Here is a 20,647-nt window from a genome sequence, read left to right on the forward strand (position 1 = left end):
AAGACCCAGTGCCTCCATGAGCACAGCAATTTCAAGAATCTGGGACGTGAGTCATGCACATCAATTGTGGTTGTGACTGTAGCCATGTTAACTAGCAACCTCTTTATTGATTTACTTTTGCATACGTTCATTAAAATGTATTTTTTTCCACTTTGTATATGAGAAATACAATAGATATTATTGCAAGTGCACAGAGCACCTGTCACCCCTCATCTGTGAACAAAATCTAAATCTATTGCTCATACTTCAGGTTAGTGATTTGAACAAACCCATACAAAAGCTGTGCTAGGACTTTCTGTGATGGGAGCTGGCGGTGGATAAAACGGGCGAACAGATCCACAGACTTGGACCAGAATATCCGAGAATTACATTTGCATTCACATTTATTCATTTAGCAGATGCTTTTAACCAAAGTGATTTACAAATGAGGACTTAAGCATGAGTTGTTGACTTTTTGATAAAGCACCTTAGCAACTTTATAGCAACAATGTTTGTTTTGCATGCATAATCATTTAGTAAAAAACTAATATAAAACTATTTTATCCTAATAATATGTTAATTGAAATCTTTAAAGGGGCTTTATAAAGAAGAAGTTAAAATACTGTAGTAAAAAGTGATGCTATTGCAGTGCAGCTTGTGCTGTAAAAATAAACCACAGACTAGATATTTTTCATAGTGTCTCATGCACGGGTTGTGCTGTCTTGGCCTTTTCATAAAGCAATCAAATTGGAGGACAAATCTCGATTCATGATGCCAGTCTGTTCTCTGTTGGTCATTTAGGGAACTGCAGCCAGATATTTTTGATTTACCTTTGTTTTGTTACAACAAACACTATATACACATGTTTAATGTAAGTGTTTATGCTGTTTTTAAAAATTTTTAAAATGTGTATGCAACACACAAAAGCAAAATGATTTATATATCAGTTTAGGATTTTTCTGTGGTGTCAGGGTCAGTTGTCAACACAAGATGGCAGTAAAGACCTCATCCTGAAGGCTTTTGTCTTACTTGTCTTGAAGTGTTGGATTATTCCATTCTGTCCAATTGTTTTATTGCCACTCACATGCGATCAGATCAAGTCGCTGTGTGTTCAGGCAGCATAGTTATCTTCTGGGATGCATTGGTTGCTATAGTAAAGATGTAGGCGTCAACACACCGCACAAGCTGGCGTTCTGGAAATTTGTCTTCTGCTTATGTACATGCTGAACTTGATGAACTTGTGAGACGGCGTCACTGAGGCTATGGTGTGCCACTTAATAGTGTGCTGCCTTTATCACCAACATAATGCTGTGCGATTGACACACACAAACGAGCGCCTGTTCAAATTTCAAAGATTATTATTATTATTATTTAACAAAAGAAATGGCAAAAAAAAAAAAAATAGTTACCCATTTGCTTACTACTCAAGTGTCAGATGACAAGTGGCTCATGAAAAGAGAAATGGCCCAGAACACAGAAAGTCACCTCTCTGCCTGCCCAAGCATCGGCATACGTCCCAGTTCCAGCGTGCACCATGCACTTGTTTATCAGTTCTTAACAGAAACATAAGAGGTGGTTCAGGTTTGTGTATAAAACTGTTTATTTCACAGTATAAGAAGAATAAAGACTGAATATATTAAAAGCATATATGTATGGAGGGCCAAATTACTCAAAATGTAATAATTAAATAAATGTTGAAATATTTAAATAAATCATTAAATACATAATGAATTATAAATAAATGATAAATAAATACTGAAATGCAGAAATAAATATCTAAATATGAATGAATGAATGAATTTATTTATTTATTTGTAAATTTATTTATACATTTATTTCCCTCCCTCCACATTTCATTTTAAGGGTTACAGTTGTGGGCACGTCACTCAGTGGGTGGCGTCATCTTTCAAACTCTATTTCTTTGGTCTTTTTTTATTTAGGCACCTTTTTCTTGTTTTTTTTCACATCACGAGCTATGGCTGAGTATGGTACAGTAAAAGAGATGTTGTTGACTTTTGCAGATGATATTGTCAATCAAAACATTGACTATGACAATTTTAATAACATAAATAAATGAAGTAATAAATAAACAAACAAATAAATACATAACTGAAGATATGAAAGAATGAATGAATGAATATTTCTGCATTTCTGCATTTATTTCTGCATTTATATATATATATATATATCGGTTTAATGCGTAATAAGTTATGGAAAAAGATAACACGTTCAAACATGTTAGATGCTGCGTAGACTGATTGGTATAACATCAAAGTTCCTCGAAATTGATTTGAAAACATAATGAGCAGTCTGCTCTCTAAAGCTCTCACAGTACTTTCATGCAGTGTTGGGGGTAATGCATTACAAGTAACGCGAGTTACGTAATCAGATTACTTTTTTCAAGTAACTAGTAAAGTAACGCATTACTTTTTAATTTACAAGAAAATATCTGAGTTACTTTTTCAAAAAAGTAACGCCAGTTACTTTGTATTCCTTTTTTTTGACTGACAAGCCTCCTGTTCCCATATTGGGAGAAATCGGAAGTATGGAGGCGTTGTGTGCGCTGTGTGAACATGTTACTGTAGTTCTAGACTAAATGTGAATGTGCTTTAATTCATCCCACTCACAAAAAAACAAAACAGATTTAGTATTCATCATAATTAATCAAAACAGTGAAATGCAAACTCAGAATATGACGCAAACCTGCAATAACTAAATATATTAAATAACACAAATGTATCTATTCCCATTTTATTAACAGTGTCTTTGCTGCTGACCTTAATGATCCAGTTCAACCATACTAATAATTAAAAAATGACTTTAGATAAACTAACAATTGTGCTTCATTGTTTTTTTTTTTATTGCTGAAGAGTGTTGAACCTTCTTCTCCTGTGTTCTACTGTACAGGCCTGAATTTACTTTTCCTTTTTGGTGTGAAAGGGCTTTTACATTTGCTATAAATAGAACTTCTTATATTAAAAACAATCAAGCCCTGCTCATATTTAAAAAGTAACGTGAAAGTAACGCAAAAGTAATGTAACACATTACTTTCCATAAAAAGTAACTAAGTAATGTATTTAGTTACTTTTTTAGGGAGTAACGCAATATTGTAAGGCATTACTTTTAAAAGTAACTTTCCCCAACATGTCATACACCGATCAGTCTGCTCAGTGCTGCTTTAAATCGAACACATCTGTACAGCTGTTTAATAACTAACATAATACAAGGCATCTACTCTCTGTGTGATGGAGCCTATTGAATGCAGTTCCAATTCAAGAGTTTGTATTGAGTTTTTGTGTCATATTTATTAGCAATATCACATGAGCAACAAGTACAATATCATACGAGTTCTGTTTTTGTCCTGAATAGCACAAGTGCAAATGTGATATTAATTTTATAGTTCAGTAAATAATACATAATTTTGTGTTATCTTGCAGATTCAGTATTGTGTTTTTGCCTAGTTTTGTTTACGGATATTATTTATTAAAGCCTCAGCAGAACTGTTGTGCTTCTCCAAGCAACACACAAATTCTGAATGGATCGCGTTTTCAACTAAGGCCATGTCCACACTAATACGTTTTCGTTTGAAAACGTATATTTTTCTCTCCGTTTTGGCCTTCCATCCACACTGAGATGGCATTTTAAGTCAACGAAAACGTAGCTTTTTGAAAACGCTCTCCAAAGCGGATGAATTTGAAAACGCATTGTACCAATAGATATCCGTGTTTATACTGGTATTGTGCACGTTATGTGCTATGCACTTTCACACTATTGCTATAGAGGTGTTACTTTGTACACTTATCATATCACAGTCCTGCAAAGATTTACTCTCGATCGCTATTTGCGGCAAAACATGGGGCATGAGGGCAGTTGCGTTATAGATCAGACATACAATCGTGACGTGTGTGACCTGGGCGTGTGTGTGAATGGTGAGTTATTTTCGTAAATAAAATAAATAAAATTTCCTGTCAGAAAAACTGCATAAAAACCGTCTGTTCCATGTGTATCATATGCAGTGAACTTTTTTAAGGATTTACGCATGCGCAGAAACCGAATTTAACATTTTTTAAAGTTTCTGTGTGGATGAGGCACTTTTGGAAACGCTAGTGTGGACGGAGAGCGTTTTAAAACGAAAAAGCAGTTTTCAAATGTATCCGGATTAATGTAGACGTAGTCTAATTGTCTACTAATGATTCAATGGCCCATTCATAAAGAGGCATTCCCCTAATTGGCAGAGTGACACACCTGTTGCTGATTACAAGAATGTTTAAAGCATTGTTTGATAATGCTGTTCTTGATGTCTGATGAAGGCCTTGATCACGGCAAAACGTCATTTTAATCAATAAAGTTTTCTTCTCTTTAAGAGTGTTTGATATGATTGATATGATAATTGATATGGCTTTTTGATTTTTGGTTGCACCTCCTCTATCGTTGGTAGAGCACCTCCTCTCAGTAAGTTTTGTATTACCATTCATAAAGAGAGCCATTAACTTAATTTTTAAATGAATCAGTAATTTGAATGAATTGAACGAATGAATGAATGGATGACTCAGTGACATGCATTTAGATATTTTCTGCCATCTACTGACAGTTTTAGTTTCTTATTTAGAATACCATTTAATTAAAATAATTTAATATTTACATATTAATAAAAAATCAAGAAAAAAAAAAAAAAAAATATATATATATATATATATATATATATATATATATATATATATATATATATATATACACAGTGTTGGGAAGGCTACTTTGGAAATGTAATAGGTTACAGATTACAAGTTACCCTATTTAAAATGTAATAGTAGTGTAACTTTTTTAATTACTTTAATAAAGTAATGTAACTAATTACTTTTGAGTACATTTTGATTACTTTTATAAATTTCTAATGAATGTTAATTTGCAACTGTTAATCATCTTCAACCATTTTACACCATGCAGGTTTAACATTACAGTAGTTCTCAATACTGTCAGACTTTCATCATTCTTCATCACCTGAATTAAGGTGATCAAATTTGAACACATCCACCACACAATCAGACTTTAGTACTGCCTTTTACTTAGAGATTGATCTGAAGTTCAAAGCAGATTTAAAATCAAAAGAAATAGTTTATAGATACTGTTTTTGAAACCAAATCTTTGCATAACTACAGGCATAACTGCATGTAACAATGGTTTGGGGAAAAATAGTTAATAAAAAAATAAAAGCATATACATCAACTCAAATACGGTTATCTAATAAGCATGTGTCCTATTTTGTGTACTAAACTCCTGAAACATTAGTGTGTCTTTTTGAAACACTGCTGTCTCTTTGTATATGATATGATGATAGTTTCTCAAAATAAGTAAAAAATGCTCATGAAGTGACTGTTCTAGAGATTAATTTCCATGAGGGGCGGACTGGGGAAAAAAATAGGCTGGGAAATCTCACACTCATACACCCACAACCCATTCTGAAACATGGACAACCCTATTTTTTTTTTTTGGACCTGACATGAAAAAGATTTGAATCCTTAGGTTGGGGGACTTGCAACGTAATTAAGAGTTCTCTCCTGAACTGCACCTTCACTTCCATTATCCATCCATCTCTCTCATGACTTTAATACTGAAGATTTTTATTTGACTTTTACCATGTTTTGTAAGTGCAATTTTGTTTTTTTGGCAAATGAATTACCACTTGTATTTATTTTTACTACAAATTCCATAATTAAACCACGGTTAGTGCCATACCATAGGCTATATTAATTTTCCTAAGGGTTGTGTTTTTGTATGCACTAGCTCCCCCTAAACCTATGATAAAATATGATGATTTGTCTGCTAACTTACTACTGTAACATTACAATAGATAATAATGAAGTCGTTTATACAGTATTTTGAGTGATTGCGAGCAATGTGCTGCTGCTGCTTGACTAAGTAAACAAAGACAAAACTACATTAGCATATTTACAGATGAAACTGACCTCCACCTGAAACCCTGAACAGAAGTGTCGCTTCTCTGCTCCAGCTGTGCGCTTACACAGTTCACTCCGGTCTCTCTCTCTCTCGCATTGATTACTCGGAGTCTGATCCAAACCGTTCGGCGGAGGCGCGGAGAGCGCGCGAGCCCAACCATTGCCAGTCACGACTAACCGATCCATGATTTATTACAGATTTAATTATCGAATGGCGGATTCGGAAATAATCGCTTTAGTATATTCGGCCTGCAATTATACAATAACAATATTAAAGTAGAAGGCCAAATCGTCTGCCAGGCCACCGGGAATAGACCCGGTTCTCCCGATGTCCAGTCAGCGCCTGATTTCCACAGACACGCAGAACGTGCAGGATTCATATTCAGTCTTATGACTGGATTCTACGAATGTGTTTTCCGCGTCTCGGAGATTATGGGCCATATGTCTTAGTGCAATTTGGGAAAGAAATAAGCTGTATGTGGATGTGTGTAAATATTCAAATGTAATCCTCTTTGTAATCGTTACAATTTTCATAAGTAACTGTAATTTAATTACTCATTTTTTCTTAGTAACTGTAACTGATTACTGTTACATTTATTTTGTAATTAAATTATGTAACGCCGTTACATGTAACTAGTTACTCCCCAACACTATATATATATATATATATACATACATACATACATATAATGAATGTTAATATAAAACGAATAAAAGGATAGTTCTCCTAAAAATTTAAATTAAGAAAATGGGGAAAATTCTTTCTTAAGCTACTTTTTTGTGAGATCTGTTTCATGCTTTTCTCATGTAACACAGTAATGGCATGTGTGTGTGTGTGTGTGTGACCCTGGACCACAAAGCCAGTCTTAAGTCACTGGGGTATATTTTTAGCAATAGCCAAAAAAACATTTTTATGGGTCAAAATGATCAATTTTTCTTTTATGCCAAAAATCTTTTGAATCTTTAGAATTATATTTTGTAAATTTCCTACCATAAATGTATCAAAACTTAATTTATGATTAGTAACATGCATTGCTAAGAATTCATTTGGACAACTTTAAAGATGATTTTCTCAATGTTTTGATTTTTATACACCCTCAGATTCCAGATTTTCAAAATATTGTCCAATCGTAATAAACCATACATCAATGGAAAGCTTATTTATTCAGCTTTCAGATGCTGTATAAATCTCATTTTCGAAAAATTGACACTTACGACTTTTTCACACATTGACACTCAACACTGTGCGTAGCAACAGTTTTGTGGTCCAGTGTCACATATGTGCATATGTGTGTGTATGTATGCGTGGGCATGTTTTAGTGACATACCTGTATCAGGACACAACTTTGTATAATGACATGGGTATGACACAGGTATTACAAGGAGAGGGTGACTTATGAGGACATAACCCATGTCCCCATTTTTCAAAATGCTCATAAATCATACAGAATGAGTTTTTTTTGAGAAAGTAAAAATGCACAAAGTTTCCTGTGAGGGTTAGGGTTAGGTGTAGGGTTGGTGTAGGGTCATAGAATATACAGTTTGTACGGAATAAAAACCATTACGCCTATGGGATGAACCCAAAACAAACGTGTGTATGTGTGTGTGTGTGTGTGTGTAAATGTGTGTGTGGTTTACCAATACACACTCTCTCTCTCTCTCTCTCTCTCTCTCTCTCTCTCTCTCTCTAATGAAATATTTAGACAACACAACAAGAATTACATATGCAAAAAAATTGACATATGTCCATGTGAAGTAGCGTTTTTGGACTTAATGAGATTAATTTCTCTTTCTTAAATACAGCCTGCCTGGGATCTTTCACAGGCTCGTCGTGATTCATCTCTATGCCGCGTTTGAAATGAGCTCATTAACTCTATCATTAGCATGGAATTTTTAGGCAATGCCAAAGTCACTCTAGATTGAGCACATTTCTCTGAAAATGCAAATCAGTTTATAATAAACACCCTTGTTTGTTTTCCCTGAGCAAATGCAATGTGTTCGGGTTACTTTGATCTTAGTGTTGATTATGCAGAAGTAGCAGGACAGTGCTTATTAAAGACATTCATAAGGATTCAGTAAAACTCTCAATGTGCACAGTTGCATTTCTCTCCTACAATCTGTCACATCAGTGGGAGTTCGGAACTCGTTCTCCTTCACTCTGCATTTTTTTTAATTACTATTCAGTGTTCTACTTATTTATTATTGTTTTAATTTGTATGCTTATAATATTTTGATTCTGCTGGTTGACATTTTTGCATGTTTAGTATCTTATTTTGGTCATTTGTTTTGAATTTAAACAATTTTACATATGTTTCCTTTACATATGTACATAATTATAGAATATCAAAGCACTCTGTATATAAGGTAAGATTCAGCTAAATAACAATTTTCATTTCAGTGTGTTCATCACATAAATCTATAGATGTTAGAAGACTGAACATAGTGAATGAGTCATGTAGTGTTCTTTTATGGTACATTTTTGTACCTGTTTCTGGAGTTTTTACTTAAAAGTATTTTAATTTATTAAAATGTATTTCTAGAACTAGAACTAGACTTTTTAGACTAGTTAAGCCTATCTAGTGTTGTCTATACACAGCTGTATGTGTACACCCACTGGCATGAATGAAGGCCATTTGATGTTGACCTCTGTCATGCTCTAATACAGAGAGACCTTGATTTCAAACATGCTGCGTGTAATGAGATAAGCTCATTCATACAGACCTAGAGCTTGTGCTGCTGCTCTTTTAATTGATTAAACACATTTGACCTCTAGTGTGATCTTCACTAGCTTAACACAGACCTCTCCAAACACTGCTGTCCTGATTCATTCACAAACACCTGTTTGAAGACTTTTAATAAAATGTCTTCAATTATTGAAGGCGGTTTAGTGTTCAGTAAATAGTTACAGTTATTAATAAAATACTAATCACAATAAACAGTTCTTCCTCCAAGTTAAATCCTTCATGCTTTGCTTTAATGGTCTGTAGCAACTTGAATTCTCATTTTGAGTGTGTATATAGTTTGTTTTTTTACAGCGTAACCCATTGAATAAATTTGCAGAGCCAGAGCTATCAGTTTAATATATTTGCTTTAATACAAACATCTTTTAAATTTAAACTGATGGAGCCAGTCATTGGATCTTATTCTTGGTTTTCCTTCTTTCATTTATATACATCACGATAACACTGATGCACATGCCACATTATCTGTGATGCCTTTCAATTTGAGGGGCACATTATTACACAAAGCATCCATCAATTCAAGACTCTGCTCATTAATCATTTTCCAGCCTGCAGGCAGGCAGGCGGATGAGACAGATAAATGAGAAGTACGAATGAAATTGCCCCTACTGCCCTGTCTGTGGTACAAATCCTCTGATGTATTTACAATGGCCGCCCCTCGTCTGCTGCTGGGAGAGGCCGGTTTATTCAGTAACCAGCATGATGTGTTCTCAGTGTTGTGTTAGTACACAGACCGGTGAATCTCCTCCTTTCTATGTGCACACACCACACTCCCTTCCTCTCTCTCTTCCTCGCTCACATGCTCTCACCCCCTGCAAATGCACGGAGAACACGTAGTCTCTCTAGCCGCGCTGGAGCGCTGGCAGGATTTTGCCATAGAAACGAACACCTTGACTCTAATGGAGGAATGACTTGGAGGCGCTCGTATCCTGTTGTCAGCTTCTGAGTTTTTGCAAGTTTCTTTTAACGGATAGGAACAGCAAGAAAGTGACACTTTGCTTTCCCAGGAATGGCTCAGCCAGGAGGCAGCCAAGACACATTGGTGGTCCCACCGAAGCAGCTCCACCACGGGGACCATGTGGGTTTAAACGAGGACCTGGTGCGCATCCTGAGAGAGAACCTGCTGCAGCAGGAGTGTCCCCGCCGCCCCAGGGGCCGGAGATCCCCGTCCTCAATGTCCCCCAGGTTGTCTCCGACCACCCTGTCCCCACGCAACTCTCCCATGCTGCTCCGTCGCATGCTGCTTAATAACAACATCCACAAGCAGCGACGCTTTACAGTGGCGCATACCTGGTAAGGGACCAGATACTGTGTTATGAGCTGTATTAATCCATATTTGAGTGTAGATTTCTTTCTTTCTTTCTCTCTTTCTCTCTCTCTATATATATTTACATGGATAGATAGATCAATATATATATATATATATATATATATATATATATATATATATATATAGTGAGTGTTTTGCGTTTGTGTGTGTGTGTGTTTTTTGTTTTGTTCTTCGAATAATAAATCTAATACTAATAATCCTGATTTGTAAGTCGCTTTAGATAAAAGGTTCTGCTAAATGACTAAATGTTAATATATTTATATCGATAGATCTATTTACCTTTAGAAATATCTATCTATTTATCTCTCTAGATATACCGTATATAGATAGACACACTTGCGATTCACACTCCCATGTCTATGTTGGGAAAACCCAACATACTTTACAGTTTTCTGAATCACTGATGCACTGATGGAGGCTTCCACTTGTCTCATTGCCATAGTTACATGTATCCTTCATCTCTTACAGAGGGTGTTGCTACACACAGTGTCAATGAATGAATATCGATTGGCACTAGTAAATGTGGAATATTAGTTATAGGCTCACAAATAAAATAAAATCACAAAATCAAATATTTCACTATTCACAATGTATTTGAATGCCAAAATATTATTTATTACGTTCTTCTCTCGCGTTCCAATATCAACATAAAACAAAAGGTTTTGAATAACATCACTGCGGTGCAGTGATAACGCTTAAAGGCACAGATTTTACTACATATTTAAACTGAGCAGTGTGTTTTTTCAATATGTTTGAATGATTGTATTTTAGGGCTGCACAATATTGGAAAAAAACTTGCATTGCAATATTTTATTTTTTTCTGCAATATATATTGGGATATGGAAAAAAAATCACCACATGACTTGAATAGTTTATTTGGAAAAAAAAACACATGGATCTGCGTGACTCCCAACGTGTCTTCACCAGACGCGAGTGGCGTGGTGCGATGCTACAAAATACACTGAACCCATTATTATCAGTGATGCTGTATGTCTACACTGGATGTGGCGCGGCACAACAAATCCCCGACAGTAAACTGATGCCATGTCCAGTGTAGACAGATTTTGGGGCCGTTCACGACGCGTTAAATGGATTTCCAGCTCTTAAAATAGCATCTAGTAGCTCTGCTACTAAATGTATTTAAAATGGGTATCTCTGTATAGCTGTCGCATCCAGTGTAGACACCGTGTCTGTGTGTGTGCAAAGAAAACAATCAGTATAAATATAACAATGAGTAGCCTATACTTAACATCACACATCCGGCGACGTGACAATCGCAGATGCACACATCGCAATATAGATGCTGAAATGATATATCATGCAGCACTACTGTATTTTATTATGATAATGATAATGATAATGAACAGGCTGCATTGTCAAGGTAGCAATGCAGTGCCAGTGCAATCACTTGAATTTTTTCCAATAATTTGCTGTTAAAAACATCTGTTGTTTATTCTAAACGCACTGCTTTTCTTTTCACAAGATGTTAATTGGTAAATTAGAGTGCTGTGGATTACTTGTGGATTATTGTGATGTTTTTATCAGCTGTTTGGACTCTCATTCTGACGGCACCCATTCACTGCAGAGGATCCATTGGTGAACAAGTGATGTAATGAATGTGATGTAATAAATTTCTCCAAATCTGTTCCCATAAAGAAACAAGCTGATCTACATTCTTGGATGTCCTAAGAGTAACACGTTCAGCAAATTTTCATCTTTGGGAGAACTCTTCCTTTAAACTAGCTCTGAACCTCCCACTCGTATAGAATAAAAAACAACTCTGTTCTACATCTGTTTGTGTGTGGTGTGGTTGAGCACCAGATCACAGAATCAATCATACTCTACGGCTCTTTGAAACTGTCATGCATCTTCCGATGCTGCGTAAGTTAGTGTTTGATGTTTAACTTGCCCTTTTAAAGGAGTGTGTCTCCTGAGAGAGGCACCGGTTTCCCTTTTGCTTTAATTAGGAGGTTGTATTTGTGCTGCTGCAGTTTATTACCTCTTTATCTCCCAGAACAGTATTGTTCCTGTTGCAGCCTCCCTCTGGTACACACCTGACCTGAAGTGCTTTATCTTTTGTATTAAATTTACTTGATGTTTCATGTCAAAAAGGCTTCGGCCATTCAGACGTTTGGGGTCAGTAAGATTAAAAAAAAAAAAAGTTTTTGAAAGAAATGATCCACTTCTGCTCACCAAGCCTGCATGTATTTGATGAAACATGCAGTAAAAACTGAAATATTGTGAAAGATCATTATACTTATAATATTGTAATATATTCCAAATTTAAAATTGTATTTTAAATATTATAATTATATAGTATATTAATATAATTGCAATTTAAAATAACAGTTTTCTACTTGAATATATTATTGTTATAATCTTTTAAAAATAACACTTTTAAAAAATAAAAACACTTTTTTTTAATAAAAAATATTTTCAGCATCATTCCTCCAGTTTTCAGTGTCACATGATCCTTCAGATATCATTCTAATATGCTGATTTACTGCTCAAGAAACATTTCTAATCATCAATGTTGAAAACAGTTGTGTTGCTTAGTTTTTTTGTGCAAACAGGATCCTTGATGAATAGAAAGTTCAAAAGATCAGAAGTTCAGGGTCTGTCATCTGTCATCAGAAAGCAAAAGTTACCATCGGTTGTGTTTGCTGGTGCCTTTTCAAACAGGGAAAATTACCCACACTGGCCGTGCACAAACAGAGCGAGCTGCACTCCCATTATTTTACAACCACCAACAGATATTATCCCATCCAGAATCGCTCATAAAACCCTTGAGCACTGACCACAACACAAAGCAGCTCTCCAAAGCTCACGTCTTCTTCACTGTGGTGCTCTGTGTTGTGTGTATTCACTCGAATTAAAGCACTTTGCCAGTAAAGACCACATGAAAGACATTTGGTTGGCATCTCCAGGATGACTCAGGCCTGGCTCGAGAAGACGCCACACATGGCGTGTAGTCATTGCATGAGACATCTGGCTCCTGGCACAGTTGGCCGACTTTCTCATGAAATTGCATTTTAAAGCACTTTAAAGGCTGAGCCTGAGAATTAGCAACACAAATCGTCTGCATATAATTTGAGAAAGCCAAATGTTGACAAATCTAGTTGAATAAATGAATTGGCATTGTTAGAAACTAGAAAAATTAGTCAGGCTTTTGTTTGTCCATTCTCTCTGAGTCATTGTGTGGTTTTTCAATTAGTGCTAGTCAACATCTCTAATGCTGTTGCTTGTGCAAGTCCCAGATCGCAGCAGGTGTTGATGCTCTTCTAAAGTGCACACTTGTGAAACATGCCTCTAACCCTCAGTATTACATTTTGTCTGGTATCTCATCTGGTCTTGCTGCAAATGTTTCCTTTGAAGACCCGGGCTGTTCTCCAATTGCCAATAAATCATGTTGACAGGCTGAATATTCACTGTAGTTTTGTGTATATTGCGGTTGACAGAGCATTCTGGGATGTTCTCCACGGGTTTCTTGCTGCTGCTGTTTCTCTGCTTATGTTTCATAGAAAGGAGGATAAGAAACAGAGCTGTCTTTTCTGTTAAATACAACTTACTGAAGCTCTATAAAGAAAATCTGTGCCATGTTTATTATCACAGATAATGCTATTTAAATAAAACAAAAAATAAATATATTCTTTGTAAATAATGAAAAAAAGTATAGTAATACAAAATTGCATTTGTAGTGATACTTTGTAAGTTACATATTTATTTCTTTTAAACTGCCTTTCAAAATGTTGTGGTTACAAGAGGTCTCCTTTCAAATAAATAGTGCTTTTGTCATTTTAAGTTGTACAAATATTGAAATATTACTATTTTACTGTAGTTTTGATCAAATTAATGCAGTCTTGGTGAGTATAAGAGCTTTTTTCAAACATTAAAAAGTTTTACAGTTTTCAGTTTTAGCTGCATTATAAAACATTCAATTGTCTTTTATTTATTTTTTTGGTTGCCATTTTCAGTTATAATTTATAATAAGTGACAAATGTTGTTCACAGAACTGTATTTAACCAGGAATATTTATTTAAGTAAACTTCACACAAAGGACACATTTTCATCTTCAAACATTTTAATTATAATTAAAAAACTTAAGTGTGAATATTTGTATTATTCTGTTAATACATTTTTCAGACTTTTGTATCTTAAAGCATTATGTTGTTTTATTAATTGGCTGTTAGAGTCAGATGTGTTTCTGTTGATAATAATATGTATAGAATCTCCATTAGGCCTCCACTTGAGGCTTTGGACTGAAAAAGTCAAACACTGCACAGTTTGAATCCAGTGCATGCTTTTCTAAAGAGCACCGATTATAGCTCATGATGATGCAGGCACATGTTGTCAATGTTGTCAACTTGTCAACTTATTCTTTTTTGATGAAGTTGAGCCTTTTGCTTCAGATGCACTTTTGCTGAAATTGATTAACTGGTTATGGATAAGCTCAATCATGCACGAAACATAAACACCCTTCGCTGAAACACGAGCAGATAATTTCCTGATAGGGAAAGAGTTCAGAGCTCATGTTTCAGATAACAGATTATTAGTCTATGTTCAGCTTGTTCCAGCGAGAGCAATATTATAAAGCGTCAAGTCTCTAATAGGCAAGGGTTCAGTTCATTTAGCCCGAGTTAAGCTGCCGCAAAGGTGCTCGGGGAGCGAGATCTAAAGAAAGCACACAATCTTATCTCTTTCACATAGCTGGGAGAGAGCGTGATGGTCTGCTTTGAGCGCTCACACTCCACCTGCTTCATTTCAATATGAAAGTGGACAGCTGCATTCTGCACCGTATCCCAGCTCTCATTGCAGCAGTGGTCTGAATGGATCCTGCCCCTTCAGAACGCATCCCATCATTCATGTCTTCTCGCTTGATAGTCCGCTTCATTAGCATTCCTCACATCAGCGCCGAGTGCACAACATTCAGCCTTTATTTGCTATTACTTGAGCTCCAATGTGCATCTTGAGATACGTCTCCACTGTTATTATTTGGAGGGTTGTGTTTATATATATTTTTTTGCTTGTGGGTGACATCCTTGGCATTTATTTCCTAGGCAACGGCGTTTTTCACAAACTCCTCATGCTTGCGCTCTTTTGCCTGAGATCCTAATAGCCCCGGCACCTTAATGGCCCGGCCGCGGCTGACTGGAAGAGGGGTTGTAAATGCGTTCAGCAATCGATCTGCCCATGGTGATGTCAGCAGCACCCTCGCCGCAAAAATACCAGTAGAAGTGAAGCAATGAGGGGACACTCCCCCAGAGCTAGTATTTACTAAGTATGTATTCTATTAAACATTTTAATAGAAAGGTTTTGTGGCTTATTTTTGTTGTCTTGAGTGAGGTTTTTAGCCATCAGATCCACCCGTGTTTCCTATAGCTCTGTTTCAGCAACACGACAGCTGCAAAAACAGTTCATAATTAGTCATTTGAAAAAATGCATTTGAAAAAAATTCCTTCCTTAGCTGAAGTAGTTTTTTTTTACAGTAAAATGTCAGTTTGTGAATGTTTATCATTAACAACTTAAATATTGAATCAGTTTATGATTCATACATTACTCAGCTAACCACCCAGTCTTTTTGATTCATTAAAAGAATCAGCTCATAAGAGTCATTTGTTTGTGAATCAGATTTGTCCATGCTGAAAATGTTTTTACAGAGAACAGGCTTTTTTAATGAATCCTTCAAAAATACTCACAAGGTATGAGTTTAAATGTATTTTTTCACCCTTAATTAAAATACTATTTATTACAGCAAATTTCATTTTGTTAATGTTTATACAGCAGTTAACAACACATTGGTATAAACATACATTTAATCAGAAATTCAGTAACAACTTTTTGTTTTGATTCATTTGATTCAAGAATCAGCTCATAAGAGTCATTTGTTTGTGACTCAGAATTGACTTGGCAATTGTCTTTTAGAGAGATTTTTTTATGAATCATATCAAAATACTAATAAGTTATGAGTTTGAATCCGTATGATGGATCCCTCATGGATGGATCCTGAATTCACTGAATCAGTAAGAGTGATTAAATCACTCAATTAAATCAACTCAAACTAAAGCAGACTTTGTGTACCGAAAAAAAAGTGAAATAAAATAACATTCCTTATTAGTTGTTTCGATTGTTTTATATTGAAAGATGGACCTGATCAATATCTAGAGACCTAATTCATTATTTTAATAATTGGATATTTATTCATATCTCTGATGTTTATTTCCCTATTTATATGGCGAACATAGGCGTAACATAATCTTTTGACTCTTTGTTGTGGTAGTTGCACATGTTTGACCACTAGGGGGATGCAGTCAACAGCAGCAGTGGACACAGTCTTGTATGTACCAGTCATGACTGTTTACTTGCTAGGATTGAGCTCAAATCCTCATTTTGGCTGATTAATTGCCTTGTGATTTTAAACGAAACACTGTTTTCTATTGAAAAGCTGCTGTCTTTAACACAAAAATAAGGTTTCATGCAGCCTGCCCTGAAATGATGACATGGCATGCTAAATGTGTCCCCTAATTTCTCCTGTTCGTTCTGTACCTTTAGAGAGCAGAATTATTAGGACATGAAAGTGAATTTGTATGCATCAGCAGAGGTGAAGTCGTGCGTAGGCTGTCTGTCAGGCTAAAGTTCTCTGTTAAAAACAGATCGGAGCCCTAATTAAAAAAGGAGCCCAAAATAAATTGGACAAAAGAAGGGACTAACGATCTTTTCGCCCACTAATGTAAAAAAAAAAAAAGTCATAGCATGCTTGTGATAATAAGACTGACAGTTAGTTGACACAGGCTGTTGAGCGTCAGTATCCTCAAGTGTTTTATGGTACAGGTGACTCTTTTTGTGTTTCTCCGTCATGGATTGTACACACTGTTTTATTACTAATTATATGCTAGTTCAGAATTCACAAGCAAACATTTACTGTGAAATGTTACGTTGCGCAAATACATAAAGCCAGTGACCTTGTGGAGTGGACAAAATGTTGTTTGTTTAGATATACAGGATGTATTTAAACACACGTGAAAAAACAACCCCCACTTCATCTTATTTTTGTCTAGGCTTTATTTATATTTTTGACGTGACTTTATGATCATTTATAAAATTCAATTAAATTTAATTTTCTAATATATTATAAACTGAATAATTATTGCTTATTGATATGCTAATTTTTTTTACCACATAGAAAACAGAATTATAATGATGATTTATGTGCATATTTTCCATATTTACTTTATTTAGCCTGTTTTTGTATCCTTGCATCACTCAGGCCAGCAGTTGTTTTTTGTTTTGTTTAGTTTTTTTATTGCATTTTGGCCATATAATGCGACTTCAACATTACATAAAAAACTAAAATGTGTCATTATAGTGTTCAGTATTTACTCAGTTACTATGGAGAGAAACATTTGACTGAGTGTTTGTAATCACAAATTTGGCACCGACAAGGCATTTTAATATTGAACGTTGCACAATTTGACTGACGTAGTGCATAGATATTCCTGTTTTTTGAAGAATATTATAAGATCATCCCTCTAGACAAGCAAATACTTGTGCACACACAGCGCAATCTGTCAACAAACAAAAAAGTGTTAAAGCATGTGACATTTACTGCACGGTTTGCTAAACGATGCTGCCTCACAGTCAAACTTTACCAGCCTCTTTGAACTCTGGTTGTGTCTGAAAACTAATTTGCTATTCATCAGATTTCAGCTCTTGTAACGAATGCCACAGGCCTGGATTCGGTTGTTTTAAACATGCTATAACCAAAACCAAGTATTAAAAGATTTATGGCTTCATTTATGAGAACTATGTTAACTGTCACTGTGTGGTTAGCATTCTAAAATGGATTTCATATTCTGTGGCTTAGCTTTGATCCGAGCTGAGCGTGGCATCTGGGCCGACCCGTCTGACACTGCTTTGCTCTGTAAAGTTGTTTCATACACTTAACGGCCTGTTTTCTGATGCAGGTGGAGACCAGCATACACCAAACCTCATTATAAAGCTTGAAATAATAGTCAGACCGGGCCTAGTGAATAAGAATGTATACAATGTTACATATAAAAAATATGTTAGCAATTAGTTGTGTGCTCATAACACTTTATTAGACACCTTAGAAAAGGATAGTTAAATTAAAAGACAACCAAACTGTGCTTCAAGCTTTGTTAATATACATATATATATACATGTGTGGTGTGTGGGGACAAAAACAAAAACATTTATTTGGGTCCATTGGAAACATTTTGTTTGGCATCAAACTGGGAAAAGACTGAAGTGCATAAAGAAGTCAGTGAAAAGTGAAGGAGGAAGTGTCATAGTTTGGGGGATGCAGGGGCCTCTAAACTTCCTACAAATTTTTGACAGCTGTAACCTAGGGCTGTGATGGTTGCCGTGACAACCGCATCACCGCGGTGGTCCGTTGTCACCCTGATTGTCTACTGCCACCGGCGGTAGTGCACGTGACATCACACACTCTATAGCAAGCATAATACAAAGTTTTGTATACAAATAACAGTAATAGTTGCAAATTCAATACTTTCATTGGCAGGTTTGAGCACAGGAAAATACAGTTTATGCATTCAGCAAATTAAATTAGTGTTGGCCGATATGGACCTTGATGGGAAACCAAATACTGCATTGCTGATCTGGGGCCATCTCTATTTATGTCACCCATCCGCGTTTGCACAAGTTCCTGTGATCGCAAACGCCTAGCTGGTCAAATATAAACGAGACAGCGATAAATAAATGTTAGATGCAACACCGCCACGATGCAACCGGTTTAGTCTGTCTAGTGTCTATACAGGACATTTGAACTCTGTGTCAGTACCTCACAGACCGGACAGGGGGTTTATCATGTTGTGTCATGCTGCATAGTGTAGCATCACTGATTATAATAAGTATTTTGTTGCGCTGCGTTGCTCGTGTCCGTTAGACAGGGTGTATTTAACTTTTTTATTTAGGCTACTTTCTTGTTTAACTGTCTTATTTCTTTGATATTTATTTTTGTGTTTTGCAGGTGGCGTTCACTGATGGAAGTGCTCAAATAAACATAAACTGACAAGTTAAATAGGGTGTGATAGATGAGTGAGACAGTGCTGGGGTGATTTCAGAAACGTGTATACATGTAAATATAAAATATATTACATGCATGCACAGTTTAAGTCAGCTTTAATCACCCTTTTGGTAATTTCAAGACTTAACTGACCACGACACTGCTTGCATATAGTTTATTTTGTGGTTTAATATGAAAGGATACGCACAAAGGAAGCGCGCACCGGCGCCTTTGAGCACAGGACTGTCCGTGCTCGCTTAACTTGCACCTGATGCTAAAGTGAATTTTTTTTTTTTTTTTTTTTAATGCCTTGGTTATTTTGTCAAACCTGTTAGTATAACAGTTTTACACCCACAGCTTATATTCCTTTAAATTTTGAGCGATGAAGATTAACAATATTTCAGAAAAAATCATACACTCACAAATGCTACTTTATCAGGTACTATAAGAAAGATGAAATGTAAATGACATTGAAGCTTTTCGGAAGACAGTTGGTTTCCTTCAAAGATGCATTCATATAAAAACACCCACGCCACATTTTGATTTGTTTATTCAACAAAATCTAAGCCCTTTGGAAAATCTACCATATTTTACGGACTATATATGTAATTTAATGTTTTCTCTTGGTTCTCGGTTCTAAATAAATGCGACTTATAGTCCAGTGTGACCTATTTATGTTTTTTGGACTGATGCGACTTATACTTAGGTGCAACTTATAGTCCGAAAAATATGGTATTTGAGGCGTTCATTGTTGATATTGTAGCGGGCCGGCGAAAATAAACCAATGTATGGGAAACACACACACACACACACACACACACACACACACACACACACACACACACACACACACAGATAAAATTATTAAATTAAATTAAATTAAATTAAATTAAATTAAATTAAATTAAATTAAATTAAATTAAATTAAATTAAATTAAATTAAATTAAATTAATGCATTTAGCAGACGCTTTTATCCAAAGCGACTTACAGTGCATTCAGGCAATGAATATTTACCTATCATGTGTTCCCGGGGAATCGAACCCCCAACCTTGCGCTTGACAGCACAATGCTCTACCAATTGAGCTACAGGAACACTAAATAAATAAATAAATAATTGTAATTAAATGTTTTATTATATATATATATATATATATATATATATATATATATATATATATATATATATATATATATATATATATATATATATATATATATGTGTGTACTTTTATTTGTTTTTATTTTATATTTTGACATACAATATAATTATTTATAATATAATGTTATTTATAATAAAATAATAAAATATAATTTAATATAATACGTGGTAGGAGGTATTGGCACATCCATAATATCGGAATCTTGTGACCCATTACAAAATATAAAATATAATATGATATAATATAATACAATAAATAATTGTATTATGTGTGTACACATATAAAATTTATATTTATTTTGTTTTATTCATTTATATTATATTACTATATTTATATATAATATAATATAATACCTGTCTGTTGTATTCACTTGGCTGCTCATGGTAAGATTTATTGACACTTTCATCAAATCTGAATGTTGGGGCCTATTACGGTCTTT

At 35.1% G+C, this 20,647-nt stretch overlaps 1 protein-coding gene across 6 annotated transcripts in view; it reads left to right on the forward strand.

The window, feature by feature from the left end:
- Nucleotides 1-20,647, forward strand: part of LOC132132863 (cAMP-specific 3',5'-cyclic phosphodiesterase 4D-like) — a 216,261-nt gene that overhangs the window by 77,190 nt on the left and 118,424 nt on the right. Inside the window, exon 1 of one of the 6 annotated variants that reach the window (XM_059545391.1) lies at nt 9,576-9,967. The exons of 4 other annotated variants lie outside the window; for them this stretch is intronic. In XM_059545391.1, coding sequence (XP_059401374.1) covers nt 9,684-9,967 — 284 coding nt within the window. In that variant the 5' untranslated portion in view covers nt 9,576-9,683. Of the gene's footprint in view, nt 1-9,575; nt 9,968-20,647 lie in introns of those variants that run through there. One more of the 6 variants, XM_059545393.1, reaches the window with a different exon arrangement.

The sequence above is a fragment of the Carassius carassius genome, chromosome 49, assembly GCF_963082965.1.
Source record: "Carassius carassius chromosome 49, fCarCar2.1, whole genome shotgun sequence".
Lineage (NCBI taxonomy): Eukaryota > Metazoa > Chordata > Actinopteri > Cypriniformes > Cyprinidae > Carassius > Carassius carassius.